The sequence below is a fragment of the Lampris incognitus genome, chromosome 15 (assembly GCF_029633865.1).
Source record: "Lampris incognitus isolate fLamInc1 chromosome 15, fLamInc1.hap2, whole genome shotgun sequence".
In the NCBI taxonomy this organism is placed as follows: Eukaryota; Metazoa; Chordata; class Actinopteri; order Lampriformes; family Lampridae; genus Lampris; species Lampris incognitus.
This window is the reverse complement of record NC_079225.1, coordinates 31,029,794-31,049,023: the sequence shown is the minus strand read 5'-3', so window position 1 is coordinate 31,049,023 and position 19,230 is coordinate 31,029,794. Positions and strand designations below refer to the sequence as shown.

Genomic DNA, 19,230 nt, shown 5'->3' with positions numbered 1-19,230 from the left:
GCTTCCTATTCAGCAGGAGAGAAATAGAAGAAATAGAAGAGCATTTCATGGTGAATGGGAAAGAGATGCAGCAAAAGAGTGAGTAGCATGTCGGTCTCAACTCCCTGGCGCTGGAACACTGTGTGAAATGCATTATAAAGTATCATAAAGTGCATTGAAATAGGATTGAGTGCATTATGAATGTGTCATTGTTGTGCTACAATTTCAGCATAATGACAAATGATGCATTACATGTTAGTAATCTGGTACTAGGTTGTCTTCTGAGAAAGTGCCCGGTCTGAACGTTTTGACTACAAACGTTTTGACAGCCAGAAACTAAAATCCAAACTAAAAGATTGTAGTCAAACATGAGTGCAATTTTCAACAACAGGAGAATTGCTGTCATCTTTTTTTTGGGGGGGGGGGGGGAATCTGTGCTGGATTTATCCATTTGGACTCTTGATTTGTCTCTGTGGAATTCTAGCTGTAGCGAAGTTTTCAGAGCACTCGAACACCGTACATGTTTCTTGTGTAATTGACATTTGATTCCAATTGCTCATGTTTAAGAACGGAACATTAATTGCCTTTCTTTGCTTCAATTTTTCTAGGTTGAGATGATGCTCTAAATTCTGGTGCTTTAAACCAAAACAACTCACAACATTGCAATTTCCAGGAGAAACAAAGGCTCCAGTACAAATTAGATACTATATTAACAGTCAGAACAGTTAAAATCTATCCATTGTGTGTAACATTGCTTCATATAATCCCTAATTTTATTGTTGGGCTTTTGTAGACGTGAAGCTTTATGACCTAAATCACTATTGGAGAAGATTTTATTGGGATTTATTGACTGAATTAAGATGATGACAGAGGTTGTGGGGAAAAAAACCCCAGTGTTGATTCATTGCTAAAATGACAGTTCTGTGGCACGGTGCTAATGCCAGTGTACTTGGTATCAGCAGATAAGGGGCAGAGATAAAGCTAACTTCTGTTATCACACCAAAAAGGGTCCAGATAAATCTATTTGTTAGGGTCTGAATAGTTTTCAGAATGAAAAAGACAAAAATAACACTGCATCAACCGCAGCCAAAATAGACCAGCCATCGGATGGTCACTGGAGTTAATTTCAAACCATGAATCCAGGGAGAAAGGGGGAGGCTTCTGAATCCAGTCAGCCTGTATGGAGTGGCTTTGAGCTGGACATTAAAGATAGAAGTAGTCCCCCATTGTGAGACCAATACTGCTGCCCAGGACTGCTGAACCATAAGGGGTGCAGTGACGCTGCGGATGTATGTGTATGTGCTGTAAATCCATGTCTGAGTGAGGAGTTTGACCTCTCATGCATTTGTCGTAAGATCTTTGCAAAGGCCAATGCTCCCTAAGCTGTGCAGCACTAGCTGTTTCCCATTTTTCCTTGGGAGACATTCAACTACCTCAAAGAAAGTCAGGCAGAGTGTGCATTCATCAGCAAGAAAATCAATAATCGCTGAATGAAACATTACCATGTACCTGTAATGATAAACAGCGTATTCCCTGTTTATTGGCAGTCACAGGGGACTGTAACAACAGGTCTGACAGGTCCTTGAGTCCTTGAGGATGTGACATGAAACATATGAAACGTACCCCTTCTGGTTTTCAAGAGCACTGAGTACCCTTTTCAGACAATCGAGATTCAGGGAGGTTTTTCTGTTGTAGCTGTTCCTCAATTGAAGATGTTTTACAGTTTTTCAGTGTCTCTCAGTGCAGACTCAATCAACTCCTCAAATAAGGATATTTTCAGTAGAATAAGACCGAGAAAGGAAAGACTAGTAGAGTAAGAAATAGCAAGACCACTTCTATATTTTTTGCACTGAAATCCCTAGGCCAGAGGGTTTAAGACGGTTGCAGAACAGGGGCCCATTTTGAGTTTTGGTGCTGCACTACTTTGCTTCACTGATCTATAGCCAGCCAAAATCCCCCACCTCCTGGTGGTGTTGATCTGGATGGAATGAAATCAATACCTGTGGAGTGCTGCAAGCACGTTTACTCTCCATCGCCCTCTACACTTATTCCTCCTCCACTTTTCCTTTGTTCCTCATGACTTTCCCCCACCCTCTTGTGGAGACTCCTTACACTCGGCTGAGAGGGCGAGAAAGAGGGATGGTAGAAGGCAATGCGAAGCAGAGAGAACAAACAAGTCAAGTTTAAGGGGAGGGGATCGATTCGAAAAGATGGAGGGGGTTGGAGGTATAAAGTGGAAAATAGACGCTTGGTCAGCAGTGTGGTCTCCCCTTGGTAGAACCTCGAACTCGCAGACTGAACTGTGAACTTTGAAACACCTCCCCTTACTTAGTCCCACAGTACAGCTGTACCCCAGAAGTCACCATATAACAGCACAACAGTGTATCAAGCAGGGGATGTGGAGAATGTGGTTTGTGTGTTTGTTTCATCCCTGCAATGCTCTAGACTGATTTGTATAAGGGAAAGAAATGGTTAAAAATGCTGAAATGGGCTGAACAACCCACCCAGTTAAAGAACCAGTGTACAGATTGTTACCATCTAAATCTGGGAGTACATTTCACTAGAGTTCTCCTCAATGCTGGCTAGGGAAGATCTGGGATGTCTGAGTAAGGAGATTTTACACCAGCTGGGATGGAGAGTCAGCAAATAACTCCTGTTGTGTAAGATTGCTAAAGGCTTAATCTCATTCCTCCCAATCTAGCCGTAGACCCATTGGAGCTCTCCCAATTACTTCCGTCACGTTTGACATCACAAATCTCGACAAATCTGGATGGAATCCCCCTGCAGTTTAAGTCAGTCATTGATTGCAGACATGTTGCTACTGTGGTTATAACAGTTGAGTTTGCATACAAAAAAAAATCAATAGTTGGTGTTGGGGAATGATGATAATATCTGATATCTACTAACGTTACTTGTGCTAATAATTTCTGCTGTAGCAGTAGCTGTTGTTGCATGATGTAAGTGTTTGTCATGGTTGTCTAGGGATCACATTGGAATTCTCTAGTCAAGATTATTTCCCATGATTGGAACAAAGCCATGTCATTGTTTCAGCTATCGAATATCTTTTGTTTTCATGACTGTAATGAGGTTGGCCAATCAGGGCTCTTATCAAGGATCATGTGGAGCAAAACCATTAGCTTGTGAGTGAACATCTTTGACAGCATTAAAAAATTAGAGAAGCACCAATCGATTGGCCACTGACTGGAATCGGCCGATTTTCAGCATGATCGGCCATCACTGGTGACTGGCCCATCAGTCTCAAGATATATCCAATTCTGTGCCAGTCACATTTACACGCATGTGCCGCACGATGGTTCATGTCGCACACAGCGGCACAGATGGTAACGTCACAGCCATACACACGCGCTAAAACATGTCGTCGAAAACGGTTGTTTACTTCAGGAAAGTAAAAATTGTCAGATAAAGTGGGATATACTACAATTCATTTTCAGTTGGATTTTATTTGTACAAAACAGCTCTGTCCAGTCACCTGGAGCACTTTTTTTTTTTTTAGATTTGTTTGAGTGAGATTGAGAGTGAGAGAATGAGAGAAGTTTCTGTAACCTGATATAGTTTTGGAGAAAGTTATTTAATAGTCAATGTTTATTATGGACATACAATTGACATTTTTGTTAAAGAAAAGTTATAAAAAATGGTTTTATGCTGCCAGTTATAGTTCTTAGGGGGAAAAAAAAAATCAGAATCGACAGGTCAGACTTTTAAGAAATCAGAATCGGCCAAGAAAATTGCAGTCAGGTGTATCTCTAGACAAAATACTTTAAAGTATCTTATTATTTATCATTGTAAAATGCCATCTGCTTTCGCAAGCTGTCAGAATTTGAAAACTCCAAGCACTACCAACAGCTAACACATTGTATGGTTGCAAATCATAGAAAAGCTTTCTGTGCTCAACACAATGCACACTAAATGCAGTGATGACTCTTGGTGATTTAGTTTGCCATTTTTTTGAGCAGTAAAAATGCTAAAACATTCTTATTTATACAGTTCTGCGTTTGCGGGACTACATATGGTTTGGCACTAAACTGTTTCTAAATAACAGATGATGACCTTTTCGTAAATAAAATAATATTTTTGCGCGAGGGACTCGCAAGGTTAATTTGCTCATGCATGCGCCAGTCACTTGGGGTTACAGATGGAAGAAGGGATGAATAAACTGCTCCCAGCCCACTCAATGGCTTTGACTAGTCATGCTGCTCATTGTGAACATCTGAGGAACATAAACAGGAGCACTCAGTTCCGTATAGCAAGGCCGGAAAAATGAAAACATATACGATTAAGTTCAACTACTGCTGCATTAAATACAATAAATCCAGGAATATGACTATGTACAGTTAATTGTGCTGCTCTATTAACACTACTAAAAGTAGGTAGCAGGATATATTTGAGATACAGAAACTGAAATGGCCTTGCCTTGCGCAGAGCTTCTTTGGTCCAAATGTTGGATTTCAACACTGTTGATGATGCTGTTGTCAATGAGGTGGTACACTCCTGATGATGTCTGAAATTGATAACCTGCCACCAGTCTCTCAGACATTCCTTTCGTCAGATTTTTCCGAAGTATTTGATCATACCTTTTTTTTTAACCCCCCCATTTCTCCCTAATTGTATCTAGCCAATCACCCCACTCTTCCGAGCCGTCTCGGTCGCTGCTCTACTCCCTCTGCCAATCCGGGGAGGGCTGCAGACTACCACATGCATCCTCTGATACATGTGGAGTCGCCAGCCGCTTCTTTTCACCTGACAGTGAGGAGTTTCGCCAGGGGGACGTAGCACATGGGAGGATCACGCTATTCCCCCCAGTTCCTTCTCCCCCCCGAACAGGTGCCCCGATGGACCAGAGGAGGCGCTAGTGCAGTGACCATGACACATACCCACATCCGGCCTCCCACCCACAGACACGGCCAATTGTGTCTGTAGGAATGCCCGACCAAGCCGAAGGAATAGACCGCCACACTACCCGGGCACTTTGATCATACCTTTTATAAATATTGCATTGATACAGATATAATCCCTTTTGATGTGGCAACAGTGATGCCCAGCTGTATGCAGTGTCAACATGTAGATGTCTATCAGAAATGAGGCAGACTCTTCTCTACTCAGACTTTAGTATCTGCAGGCAACAGGTTTTATAGAATAAGAAGACAAACGGAAAAAAGCAAAGCCTTCTAGAATGCTGGTGTTGTCTTTGGTGTCTACGTGTTGATTTATTCAGCCATAGAAAAACAACCAACAGTCACAGCATAGATAGCCAAAGCAGAATGTGGAAGCTGTCAAAAAGTTCTGTAGGAGACAAGTTACTTAAAGGCCTGTTAACCTTGAGTGAGGGGAGATGCCTTGTGACAAGGTTTGCTGTTTTGCACAAACAGACTGATGAGTTAAATGATCAATATCAAAACTCTCATCGATTAGCTTTGCTGTTTTGCTTTCCCACCTATCTTTCACTCTTGATTCTGCTTATTGAGTAATGGATCTGTCTAGACTCTAAGTTAGTGGGACTTGCAGGTTTAATTTTTCAGGTTAAAAACAACTATGGCGAAGTTAGCCTTAATGCCCCCTGGTTTTGGTTGTGGAGAGTAGTTGAGAACACAGGCAACTCCGTGAGTGGAAATTGGGGACTTCGATAATAGAAAAACCAGATCATAAAAGAAAAGAAAAATTACAAAAAATATGAACTTTTGAGCATCTCTTTTTTTTAAATGGTTGAGTCTAGCATAGTATCAAACATAATCCTCTTTTAGAAGTCATATATGCCATTCTGCTTACCCAGGGCTGTAAAATCTATATTTTTGAATATAAGAAACTCTCAAACTGAACTAGAAATCCCAGAACTGAAACAAGATTTCTGTACCTACTTAGACCATTCTTCTGAAGTCACGTTTTTGATGTAAAGATAGAAGGTTTGAAGTGAAATAAATGTGTTTTTGTGATGACCAGTCTTCATTGAGACTATCTTTTCATTTCTAGAAGAGCTCTATTCCAGATTCGTGGTTGGCTATTATGGATGGCAGCGAACAGTTTGCAGTAGAGATTGATTGCATGCCACATACATACATACAAACATATGAGTGATGATATTCATGGCTGTTGTCTTCCCTGTTTGGTTCATGTTACGAGGTGCGAACAGGGCAGTAAAACCGGGCTCCACATCAAAACACTGTTCGGTGGGCTCCCTAAGAAGGTTGGCCTCAAGCTAATTGTATATGGACCTTGGAGCTTTATGTTTGAAGTGAGAAGGCACTTGGAATACGGACAGAAAAAAGTCTAAAGAGGCACACATTTAATGAGAAAGTCAACCAAAAGCTGTAACACAGTATTATCTAGATTTGTGAACATGGAACAAATCTCTTGAGTTGAAACTGTTTTGCAAGGTTACTATAGACAAATCTCAAGATGACAGCAGCAGAATGACAATGTGAACAAAGTGATCAATAAAAACAGGGTCATTTATTCCAGAATAATGGCAATTTTTCTCTCAGTTGTTGCATTTTCAGCAAGAAAACCAAGATTGCACACTAAATCCCATGGAACATGTCATTCATAGTGATTTGAAAGATAAGATTGTTAAATTCACCTTTTTGAAGGCACTGACCCATTTCTGGTCTAAATATGTATACATTTTTGTCCTTTGGTCTTTAAATTATTTGGCATATGGTCTCCAGATGATTACCACTTTCATTTTGTCATGGTTCTTTGATGATGGTGATGAAGCTACATCTTTGTGAATACAGTATAGTAACATCACACCAATGGCTCTAACTGTTGGCTTCCCAAGATGTCTTTAATTCTTACTTTCCAGATGTACAGGATCTTGACCAAAGTCCTGTGCTATGATTCACTGATTGCTGCTGTCAGTGAACTCTCATTGCCTGTTTCTTTCTGTTTTTAATTGACTGCTGTTGTTGATAATTTTCAGTGTGTTTTAACTGATGTTGCTATTTGATGAAATGACAGACTCAAGTTGCTGTTCATACTGGTGTTGAGTGAGTGATAAGTATTTTTTCTTGCATATAAAGGTACAATTTGTAGTGGCGTGCAGCATCACGGCTTTAAGGAGTAATGCTACAACATGAGCACTTTACTGAGAACAAGAAACTTAGATATATCGCCCCATCGGGCCAACATTGTGTACTTGTTTGGGAAATGAAGACAACTGAAAGCCTCAAAAGGAAGTGATTTGGCATTGCCTGGTATTCTCTTTTACAAGTAATAAAGTGAACGTTTATGAAATCTGACCAAATCCATGACAGAGATGGGGTGGAAAGCCGCTTTGTGCCCTGTTGGCTGGCTTATCTTGCTTGATGACTGTTAAATGATGTAATTGACTGTAGCTGTTAAAAATGTAATGCATAATTTTTATACATTAAAAATGCCATATTTTTGACACTTTTTCCTGCTGGCATTTTTGTAACAACTGGGATTCAAACTATTGGTGTTCTATAATAGTTCCTCTGTATGCTATTTTTCACTGATGCCGGGAGGATATGCTGTTTCTGCCAAGTATTCAAATGTGATGGTGCACACACAGGAAATGCATTGAGTCTGCCACAAAAGGAAAAGGAGAAGGAATTTGCATTTCAGCTGTAAAAGAGCAAGTGATGGAGTTTAAAATATAAAGCTAGACATTAGAAAGAAAGAAAGCCACTTTATTTTGTCATTGTATTCTTACAACAAATTGTATTCTTTTTTTGGGGATTTTTCCCCCCTATCAAAATGACCGCTCGTAATTTGCGCGTTATCGTGTGTGTCATGTCACTATTTATGACGTGTGTTAGTCACATCCTCTCCTTCGCGAAGTTCATTGCTCTGTCCTAGAAACACACTAGCATTCTCCAGTGCAAAGTAATGGTCTAAACTTGATTTTTTATTATTGCCAACATGTCTGGGTACAGCCGCCGTTTCAGACACACCATGACTACCACCGAGGCGTTGGAGTATTTACAGGCGTTGAACAGTGGCCATTTTAAATTGTTTGAAAAATAATATTAAAGTTGTTAAAATGTTAATTTTGGTGTCAGTCGTTTCTTAACAGATGTACTAACATATGTAATGCATTAATATCTCAAGTGGGAATTTATCTTGACAGAATATAGAGTTTAAAAATGTCGTTCTCATAGTTTTTAAGTTCTGGTAGTTTGGGATTGTTTCAATATTTATTTTCAGTCTTTTTTTACATTTCATGTTTTATAGGCCTTATTATGTTTGTTAGATTAGCAATGTGTGTTTTCTGTTTTGTTTTTCAGATAATATTTTCACTTTTTCAATTTTGCTATTCAAGTTCGACCATGTCTCTCTGAAGTTCAAATTGTTTGAAAATAGAGTTGTTAAAATGTTAATTTTGGTGTCAGTTTCATAACAGACATACTAACATATGCAATGCATTAATATCTCAATTGGGTATTTATCTTGACAGAATATAGAGTTTAAAAGCCAGCAGTCATTTTGACCTCCCATGGTCGTTTTAAGATGCTCTAATGCTGAAATATCATCTTTCTACTGCTACTGCTGTAGTGCACAACCAAGCAAACCATGCTGGTGTTACACCAAAATCTGCAGCCGTTGACAATAGCGACCTGCACTCGAATTGTAAAGCATAACCAGTTTGAAGTTGTATCCAACCATCCTTATTCACGGAATAAACTGTGAATAATGATAGCTGTATCCACCTATTCGCAGTACAAACCTTTCATTTAATTGTAGTGAGATTTTTATGTTTTGATATTGCCTTCATGAAAAGGCAAACCGTAAGAACTGTACAACTGTGGGAATACATTTAGTTGTCAAAATTGTGGATGCGTTTGACTTTTGTTGACCTGCGATGGTTGTTGTTCTTTTTTTCCCCTGGCAGGTGAGAAATATGTTCCAGAAGACCTACGGGGAGGTAGTGACACTCTCTCCTCCAGTAGAGGAAGACAGGAGGAACTTTTTCTCTGACCTGCTGCTGGTGCAGGCTGCCCGAGCTCCGCCGCGCACCAGGAGTACTGGTACTAAAACACACACACATACACACATTTGTACAAACAAATGTACATGCAAACACAACATTAGATTATCATTATGCCTCATCTTCTGCTCCATATAGCAAGTTAACTAGAGGGCAGTGTTGTCTGCAGGTATTCCCTTGCCCCACTTCCCTTTGTTCTCTTATCTTCTCGATAGTGCTGTATGAATTCACTTAAAGGTAGAGGAGCAGATGTTACCTAATTGGTCTGGTGAAGGATCCCTCCCATGAGTGCAGCTAAATTCTCAGTCTGAAGGGAAAGGCCTTTCTGGGCCAAGCTTTAGTTGGTTGTAGCTTAGATTTTCTGTTCTGCATTAACTAAGCTTTTACCAGTGACCTTGACTCAGTCTCTGAAGAGTGTCAAGGGAGAGTTGGGATGGGAGTTTAAAATTTCCATCTTTATTTAATTTCATGTGGCCTCTCTATAGCTCCTCTTACCTGAGTCATGTATCCACTGGAGCCAAAGAGTTCATTTGCCACCTGGTCTAACAGTGGCCATTAAGGTATTTTATTTAGCTTTAGTTTAAATTTCACCTGAGGTTGGGTACAGAAGCCTTTCATTTCCAGGCTCTAAATCACTCTGAATGAGGGTAGGATTGGCCCAGTGTGAAGCCTGTCCCCTCCTGGAGTTCTCCACCCCTTTCCTCTAATCATCATCCCCTACTCCAACCCACACCTCCCCATTCAACCCCAAAACCTACCCCTTTCCAGTTACCGTTGTCCCAAGAGGCTCCCAAGCCATTCGTTGCAGCTCAGTTTGAGAGTACTGTCCACTGGGGTCTCCAGAATGATGGCTTGCTTTCAAATGGAAATGGTGCTCAATGTTGATTCGCTGATCCCTCATTGATGTGAAGCAGGGGTCCCCCGCTTTCCTCGCTCAGTGCTTGTTGGGGGTTCCTGCCCTGAATAAGACTGCAGCCTGGCTTCCAGCAGAGACCCTGGTGGAAAAGCAGGCAGGGAAACTGCTATGAGAGGAACCGCCCGCTATTAGCCATCATTACAATCAAGGTCTTGGATGGCTGCTAGCGAGTGCGGCAGCTGATGGTTGCCATGGAACCTCCCTAATGATGCCGACAGATGCCTGAGGCTAAAACTGGAGCCTTGTGAGAGGAGGAGAAGGTATCTGCTTGCCTTGCTCTATCACTCGGTTGTTGGCCAGAGCCGATTCCTTAGTGTGTTTCAGATGTGTTTGTATACAGGGCTATATGCTTGTGCCGCTGTTAATGTTAGGGTTAGTTTTTGTTCATCTGTCTCCCATTAAGGCAGAGCCATTGCTAGGAACCATACTGTAAAAAGGAGTGCTGAAGGTTAAGTTCAGGATGCCTTTCAAGATCTTTAATTCTAAGCAGTGCTAGCCATATGCAAATCTTACTTTTGCTTGTTGAGTAGCTTCACACAGTCCTACCCCAAACAGAGACTTTCTTTTGTGTTGTTTAGCTTTGGGTGCACGCATGCACATCCAGAAAATACATTTTGCTTGCAGCTTTTAGTGTTTTTAATGTCTTGACCTCAGCTTTTTATTTACTGTTTTTTTTTTGTTTTTTAATTTGCACCATTAGCCCAGGTTTTAGTCTATCCATTTTACCCTTTCCCTCCCTCTGTCTTCCTCCTCTCACCCAGTAGAGAAGTGTGAGGAGGTACTGGAAGTAGCAGAGGCTCCGGGTCCCAGGGTACTGTCGACAGAAGAGCAGCGCCGCCTGGCTGAGCAGGAAGAGAATACGCTGCGGGAGCTGAGGCTCTTTCTCAGGGATGTGACCAAGCGCCTGGCCACCGACAAGCGTTTCAGCATCTTTAGCAAGCCAGTTGACATTGAGGAGGTAAGGGGTGTGTGTGTGTGTGTGTGTGTGTGTGTGTGTGTGTGTGTGTGTGTGTGTGTGTGTGTGCGTGCGTGCTTGATTCAGCATTCATGTGTACACTCAGACACATAATCCCAGATATCTGGTACCTTAGATGTCAAACTTTTTCAACCTGGGATGTGAATAAAGAATTTACTATTTTAGCCTCGGGCCAATGCTCATTGAAACATTGGACTGCTGTCAACATGTGGGGACCCACCAATGATATGCCCATGACCCACTTATAGTTTAAGAGAGGAAACTCTGCATTTAGAAAGCTGAACTCCCCAAACTGACATTGCTCATAGACTATGCTGACTTTGGTATTAACACACGAAACAGAAACTGAACACCTTGCCATCACATTCTCCCTGCTCTGGGCATGTGTTAGGTGTCGGATTACCTTGAGGTGATACAACAGCCCATGGACCTTTCCACGATCATGACCAAGATCGACACCCACCAGTATCTGACAGCCAAGGATTTCCTGGTGGACATAGACCTCATCTGCAGCAATGCGCTAGAGTACAATCCTGACAAGGACCCTGGTGGTAAGGAGGAAGATGACACAAAGGTTCAAAAATGGACACACATACACACGCACACATGCACGCACGTACAAAAACACATGCACAAACACAGACACACGTAGGAATATGCTCACACAGCATTGCTGATGAGTAAAAAAATCAAATGCAGGTGTGTATGCATTTGATCACATTCACAGACAACCACGCCTGCTCTGCCATTAAAAGGAAAATGTTATAACTGTTGTAGTGTCCATTAGGCTGTCTTTGTATGAGTTAAGAATAATTCAATTTAACACTTAAGCAAGTAGTGCATAATGACCTATGAAAAGTGCTCCTGGGCAGTGGAATTAGAGAACTTAAAATTGGTTTCCTTCTACTTGGAAATTTAAATGAAATAAAGTGCATCCTGCCCATACTGACAGTAGCATTGCCATGGCCTAATTCATGCTCTGTAGCTCAGGAAGGCTGCGTATGCATGAAAATTTAATTCCACCTCTTGTCTCGCAATTTGAATGGATTTTTACCTCATTCCCCTCTTCTATGCAGTGCTTCCACAGCAAAATGTGGGCCGATAATGAGTACTGGACTCGCACGTGTGCACATATAGATGATTTTTAATTATTAGCAAATGGCTTTCAAGTCAATCAGAACTTCATATACTGTTCAGATGGATGATGTGTACTTGTTTGCATCATTGTAAATATCCCATGAAATACACGCCCATTATTCACAGGTCATCAATAATTCATCACCACTTAAAATTAACATGAACAGATTGAAAGAACTTCTGAAATGCTAGATTGCCTCACAAAAATGCAACACAGTCTCTGCTGGAACTGGGTGCTCAACAGCAACAACTGTGATAATTGAAAGCTGGAGAAGTCTATTTCAGAACATTCAATTGAAATATCCATTCTGTTTCTTGCTAAACCTGTTTTGCCCTTTCACTTCTTTGCCCAGGATACATCTGCATGTTACTAAAGGAAAGCTATTCTTTGCCAGTCGTAAATGAATAAATCATATGTGCTCCCGCTGGCCAAGGCTTGGGTCGTTTGTTTGAATGCAAGGTCTGCAAATGATGCACTAAAGGGGAAAAATGCAATTAGGCAGTTTATTAAAGAAGACTAACGAAGCCGCTTGTCTGCTCATCCACTCCTTGGCCATTAGGGAATATGGTCCAGGCCCAGCACAATTACACTACTGGGCTAACTGTATACGAGTTGACAAACTGCAGGGAAATAATCTCATTATGCCTTGGAGATCCATTTCCTCCTGTCTGTCTTGTTGTCTCTGCCTTCTCCTCCTCTGCACCCATTGGTGTTTTCCCCCTTCATCAATCCTTCTCACCATCTCAAATAATAATTTTATGATGTTCAAAAGGCTCACTTCTCTGTGCTACAAGTTGTCAACCCACTGTCAGAAATCCTTATCACCTGAGGAAAAAGGTGGCAACAACCCCCTCTCTGAATAAACAGGCAGCCTAGAAGATTGGATGTCCATGCATCCTTGTCTAATGTGGGGGGTAGGGGAGTTTAGTGAGTACCCACAAGGCTGCCGGAGAGCTCACAGTATCCCACCTGGCCCCCGTCACCTCTCACTGACAGACAGGCATGGCTGGTTGCGATAATGCGCTGGCATGGAGGCATGCACACAAATGAAAACAGCCAAAACATTGTGACCACCTGCCTAATATGCTGTTGGTCGTGCCACCAAAACAGCGCCAACCCACCCAGGCATAGAACTCTACAAGACCCCTGGAGGTGTGTTGTGGTATCTGGCACCAAAACAGCAGATCCTTCAAGTTCTGTAAGTTGTGAGGTGGAGCTGCTGTGAATTGGACTTGTCAGTCTAGCACATCCCACAGATTCTCAATCGGATTGAGATCTAGAGAATCTGGAGGCCAGGGCAACACCTTGAACACTTCATTGTGTTCCTCAAACCATTTCCGAGTAATGTGTGCAGTGTGGCAGGGCGCATTATCCTGCTGAAAGAGGTCACTGCCATCAGGGAATACCATTGTCATGAAGGGGTGTACCTGGTCTGCAACAATGTTTAGGTTGGTGGCTTATGTCAAATTGATGTCCACATGAATGGTCGGAACCAGGGTTTTCCAGCAGAACATTGTCCAGAGCACCAGACCCCCTCCACCAGCTTTCCTTCTTCCCATAGTGCGCAGCAAGCTTTGATGCCCTGTGTGTTCTGACACCTGTCTATCATAGCCAGCATTAACTTTTTCAGCAATTCGAGTTACAATAGCTCTTCTGTGGGCTGTAATGAGATAATGTTGTTCACTTCACCTGTCAGTGGCTTTAATGATTTGACTGATTGGTGTATATTTGTATAGAAATACACACCCCTGTATTCACAGACCCGTGAACACATACTTCACACATGGACAAATTCCCCACACCTTAATACCCCTTTCTCCCTCTGTGTTTCACAGCATCATTAAATCCTCCTCTCTCCCTGGAGCCTGCATCTATTGGGGTGGTGGTAGAGGGTGTATAAAAACAAGCTGAAGAGGCAAGCTAAAAGTATAGCCACTGTAAACAGGCCATCTCTCATTACAGCAGGCAGGGAGAGAATGGTTCAGCCAGAGAGGGGCAGAGGGGTCACAATCTGCCAGCTTCCTTGCCTAATTGGAAGATAGGCGCCTAACTGCAGTGGGAGACCATTTGTAGTGTTCAGCGCTTGCACGCACAGGTATACATATGTGTGTGTATGCACATTTGTGCATGTCTGTGTCTTAGAGAGGTGAAGAGGTGATATCACAAGAATCTTGTGTACCTCTCTACCCCTTAATTACCACTAAAGAAAGCGCTATCTTTTTCGAGCAAACAGTGAGAAAACACTGTAATCCCTTTTCTCAGAGCTGGTGGTGAAACAAGATGGATTTGTTTGTTTTGGAATGCATCTTTTGGTCTTTTCCCGTCCACCTATAATATGGAAATGGGATACCAATCATAATCATCTCATCTTTGTAAAATCGAACAAACTGGAAGCGAAGCTTTTGTGAATGAGGTCAAACCTAAGATGATCCTGTCCAATGTTTGGGATGGCCCAGCACGAAGGATCTGGGACGTCAAGGGTGAAGCACATTAATTTTCAAACCAAAGCAGGATTCTTGATCTGATGAAGAGAAGATTCGTAAAACTAGACAAGACAAATATTTGTGATGCCCTGCTCGGAAGACAATGTGACAGTATTTTGGGTTGATTGCTACAACTTGGGAAGGATGGTTATAAAGGTTATTTTGTTGAGTGGACATTCAGACACACAAATACACTATGTTTTTTTCTCATGACAGTTTTTCTGTTTTGCATTGTCTCTTCTATTCCCCTATTCTCAGACAAGGTGATCAGGCATAGAGCATGCAGCTTGAAGGACACAGCCCATGCCATGTTTGCCTCAGAGTTGGACCCTGAATTTGACCGCATGTGTGAGGAGATCAAGGAGGCACGCAGGAAGAGGGGTAAGAACACATAGCTACCATTAGATCAAACATCAAGGGCCACTTATTGTGGAATATATCCAGGCAGAATCAATTCCAAACTTTTTGGAATGCTGTGATTGGAATGAACGGTTTACTGTTTAATGTGGGGATTAAGAATGTCCCCTTCTGCTTGGAGACGGCAAACTCAGGTTGGTCCCCTCCATCTGTTCACCACACCCAGAACTTTTCTCATTCTTCTGTGCCCTGCTAAAGGAAGATGAGCAATCATAGACACAACAAAATGCTAAACAAACCCCCTTGGTTTGAGCACTGCCAGAATCTTATCAGTTCAAGAAATAGAGGTGATCTTCAGAAATGTTCTTTTCTCACCTCCCTGCCTCCTCACATCATTTGCCTGGTGCTGATAAAGTGCTGCAGAGGAGTGAAGAAAAGTGTGGCAAGATGTGTGGTTACTTAAGATTGCACTGAAAGTATTGTTTATTTAAAATCATATAAGTAGTTTTGGAGAACACTCATTCGAATAATAAACCCTGACAAAGTCCAGTTTAGTACAGGCCTTATGTCTCCTCTCTCACTTTCTGCTCAGCGGCTTGAATGGATGATATGAGAGGATAGGGGCCCTTTGCATCAACTTTTTTATTTAGTAAAGGAACGACAAACATAAAAGAACTTTTCTCTGGGAGCCCGACAGAACTTGACAGAAGAGTCACGGTTTTAGTGCAGAGTATGTGACATGTCGGGGAATGATGCCTGAGGCGCCACTCTTCCAGACAGTACCTTCTGTGCTCGCTGTCTGCCTTATTCAGCTGCAGGCTCACCAAACAGTTCCAAGTTTGTGAAGTGGACTTTTGTTCGATTAGGCAAATTTATACACACATAACACAGTATGTAGTAAGGTTCACTATGTTGCATCAGAAGCTTGTAAGCTCTTTTATGTATGTCATCAGATATTTAGAGCATAGGCATATAAACACAAGTAAAGATTCACACATACATGCTGACATGCTAATGAACATGCTTCCTTACATTCACCACTACCTTAAAAAAGACACATACTTAAAAATTAAAAAAACAAATGTTAATACACTTACAACTATGTAGAAACATGCGTGGATCCAAGGTCAAGTCAAGTCAATTTTATTTGTATAGCCTAATATCATAAATTACAAATTTGCCTCAGGGGGCCTTACAGCAACACAACTTCCTGTCCTTAGACCCTCGCATTGAATGAGGAACCAGTCCCTAAAAAAACCCTTTAAGAGGGAGAAAGAAATGGGAAGAAACCTCAGGGAGAGCAACAGAGGAGGGATCCCTCTCCCAAGATGGACAGACGTGTAATGGATGTTGTGTGTACAGAATAGAAAACAATTTACAGAATACAACATTGAAAGAGGATAACAGAATTACAGTAGAATTATAAGATATTTTAAAAATATGATGATGCCACTGGAAAAGCTTGGACCTTGCACTGTTGGACTGCTTGGCATCCTCCTCATCATATTCTTCATATGTTTTATAATTCAATTATAATTCTGTTATCCTCTCTCAGTGTTGTATTCTGTAAATTGCATAAACACAACATCCATTGCATGTTGTCCATCTTGGGAGAGAGATCCCTCCTCTGTTGCTCTCCCTACGGTTTCTTCCCATTTTTTCTCCCTGTTAAAGGTTTTTTTTTAGGGAGTTGTCCCTTATCCGATGCGAGGTCCTAAGGACAGGAATGCTGTGTTGCTGTAAAGCCCCTTGAAGCAAATTTGTAATCTGTGATATTGGGCTGTACAAATAAAATTGACTTGACCTGAGCCATGCAATCACCATCACCATGTAAGGTCTTTGCATTTAACCATTCCCTCAATTAATGAACTTATGAGGCAAGCTTTGCCCCTGCCAAGAAGGGGTGTGTGCGTATGTGTGTTAGTATGTTAGTTTGTGTCATGTACACTACCGTTCAAAAGTTTGGGATCACCCAAACAATTTCGTGTTTTCCATGAAAAGTCACACTTATTCACCACCATATGTTGTGAAATGAATAGAAAATAGAGTCAAGACATTGACAAGGTTAGAAATAATGATTTGTATTTGAAATAAGATTTTTTTTACATCAAACTTTGCTTTCGTCAAAGAATCCTCCATTTGCAGCAATTACAGCATTGCAGACCTTTGGCATTCTAGCTGTTAATTTGTTGAGGTAATCTGGAGAAATTGCACCCCACGCTTCCAGAAGCAGCTCCCACAAGTTGGATTGGTTGGATGGGCACTTCTTTGAGCAGATTGAGTTTCTGGAGCATCACATTTGTGGGGTCAATTAAACGCTCAAAATGGCCAGAAAAAGAGAACTTTCATCTGAAACTCGACAGTCTATTCTTGTTCTTAGAAATGAAGGCTATTCCATGTGAGAAATTGCTAAGAAATTGAAGATTTCCTACACCGGTGTGTACTACTCCCTTCAGAGGACAGCACAAACAGGCTCTAACAGGTACTATTTAATGAAGATGCCAGTTGGGGACCTGTGAGGCGTCTGTTTCTCAAACTAGAGACTCTAATGTACTTATCTTCTTGCTCAGTTGTGCAACGCGGCCTCCCACTTCTTTTTCTACTCTGGTTAGAGCCTGTTTGTGCTGTCCTCTGAAGGGAGTAGTACACACCGGTGTAGGAAATCTTCAATTTCTTAGCAATTTCTCGCATGGAATAGCCTTCATTTCTAAGAACAAGAATAGACTGTCGAGTTTCAGATGAAAGTTCTCTTTTTCTGGCCATTTTGAGCGTTTAATTGACCCCACAAATGTGATGCTCCAGAAACTCAATCTGCTCAAAGAAGTGCCCATCCAACCAATCCAACTTGTGGGAGCTGCTTCTTGAAGCGTGGGGTGCAATTTCTCCAGATTACCTCAACAAATTAACAGCTAGAATGCCAAAGGTCTGCAATGCTGTAATTGCTGCAAATGGAGGATTCTTTGACGAAAGCAAAGTTTGATGTAAAAAAAATCTTATTTCAAATACAAATCATTATTTCTAACCTTGTCAATGTCTTGACTCTATTTTCTATTCATTTCACAACATATGGTGGTGAATAAGTGTGACTTTTCATGGAAAACACGAAATTGTTTGGGTGATCCCAAACTTTTGAACGGTAGTGTATGTAAGAAGGCAAAACCATGCTCACACAAACAAATACATAATGTGCAGTCTAATAAGAAACCAAGGCTCAGCGTTTTCGTTTTTTTACCGATTTTCACCGAAAAATACCCAGATTTTTAAACCGATTTTCACCCAGATTTTATGTTTCCACAGATCCAAAAGTTGTTCCTGTTCGTGTGAGGTTATGTAACAGTGTCCTCTTGTGGCGAAATTCGGCATGCTGGATGGCTTTGAAAAATAAAAACCAAAAACGCTGAGCCTTGTAAGAACCATATACTAGTTCCATAAGGTGTAGCCTACTCTGATATCACCTCCAACACATCTCTGCTGTCTGCCATGTGGGGTGGATAAGGGGAGACATAAATCAGACATGAATTAGTTTCAGATGCGTGATTTGAGACTTAGACATGTTTACAACTTGAAATTTTACACTGCGCACTGGTACACTCGGTACAAGGAAAACATGACCAGGACAGCATGGGAAAGCACAGTGCACAAAATAAGATGGATACAAGAATATACATTATACATTCAACACCTAGCCACAAGAGACTGCTACACAAACTGGAGAGAAATCTAGCTGCTGCTCTTGTGTTTTCTGCTCCATTTTAAATGGGCTAGACAACAATGGCCCCATCTGCGCCATGTCTGCACTGGGATGTGGAAACAAAAAAAGAAAAACAACATTCTGCTGGACTACAGCCCCTTCTTGTGTCAGGTAGTGTTACATTTATCTCTCATTTGTCTGCGGCCATGTCAAAGGAACCTGGGATGGTATCAGGCACCTGCATTTGGCCCACAACTATTCTGGTCAGTGCTTTTTTAAAATTATTTTTGAGAACCAGTCGAGGAGAATTTAGCAGAGAAGATACCATTTATTATTGATGCACAATCCCACCCCTGGATAGCCTATGAGGTACCAATTCAAGCTGCAGAGGCCCGGTGTTTCTATGTTAAGGGTCAAGTTGTTTTCATGTTTTTGAGGGGTTTTTTTTAGGTTATTTTTTTTGGCATGTTCTGCCTTTATTAGATAGCGATAGTAGAGAGAGAGGATGACATGCAGCAAAGGGTCCAGGGCGGACTCGAACCCAGGCCGCTGCGGCAAGGACTCAGCCCCATGTGGCACACGCTCCACCAGGTGAGCCACCGGGGCGCCCTGTTTTTGAGGTTTTTATATCAGTCTGTGTTCTCATTTATTCAAACCCGAAAATTCAAATTTTAGTCCAAGTACGTATGTTTTGGCATCAAAATGCTGTTTTCCCAAACCCTTCTAAA

General features: G+C 41.6%; 1 protein-coding gene across 1 annotated transcript in view; it reads left to right on the top strand.

Annotated features, from left to right (window-relative positions):
* Window positions 1–19,230, top strand: part of atad2b (ATPase family AAA domain containing 2B) — a 133,107-nt gene that overhangs the window by 41,348 nt on the left and 72,529 nt on the right. The window contains exons 20-23 of the mRNA XM_056295187.1: window positions 8,846–8,981; window positions 10,622–10,815; window positions 11,225–11,384; window positions 14,713–14,835. Of these exons, the coding sequence (XP_056151162.1) occupies window positions 8,846–8,981; window positions 10,622–10,815; window positions 11,225–11,384; window positions 14,713–14,835 (613 nt within the window). The remainder of the gene's footprint in view (window positions 1–8,845; window positions 8,982–10,621; window positions 10,816–11,224; window positions 11,385–14,712; window positions 14,836–19,230) is intronic.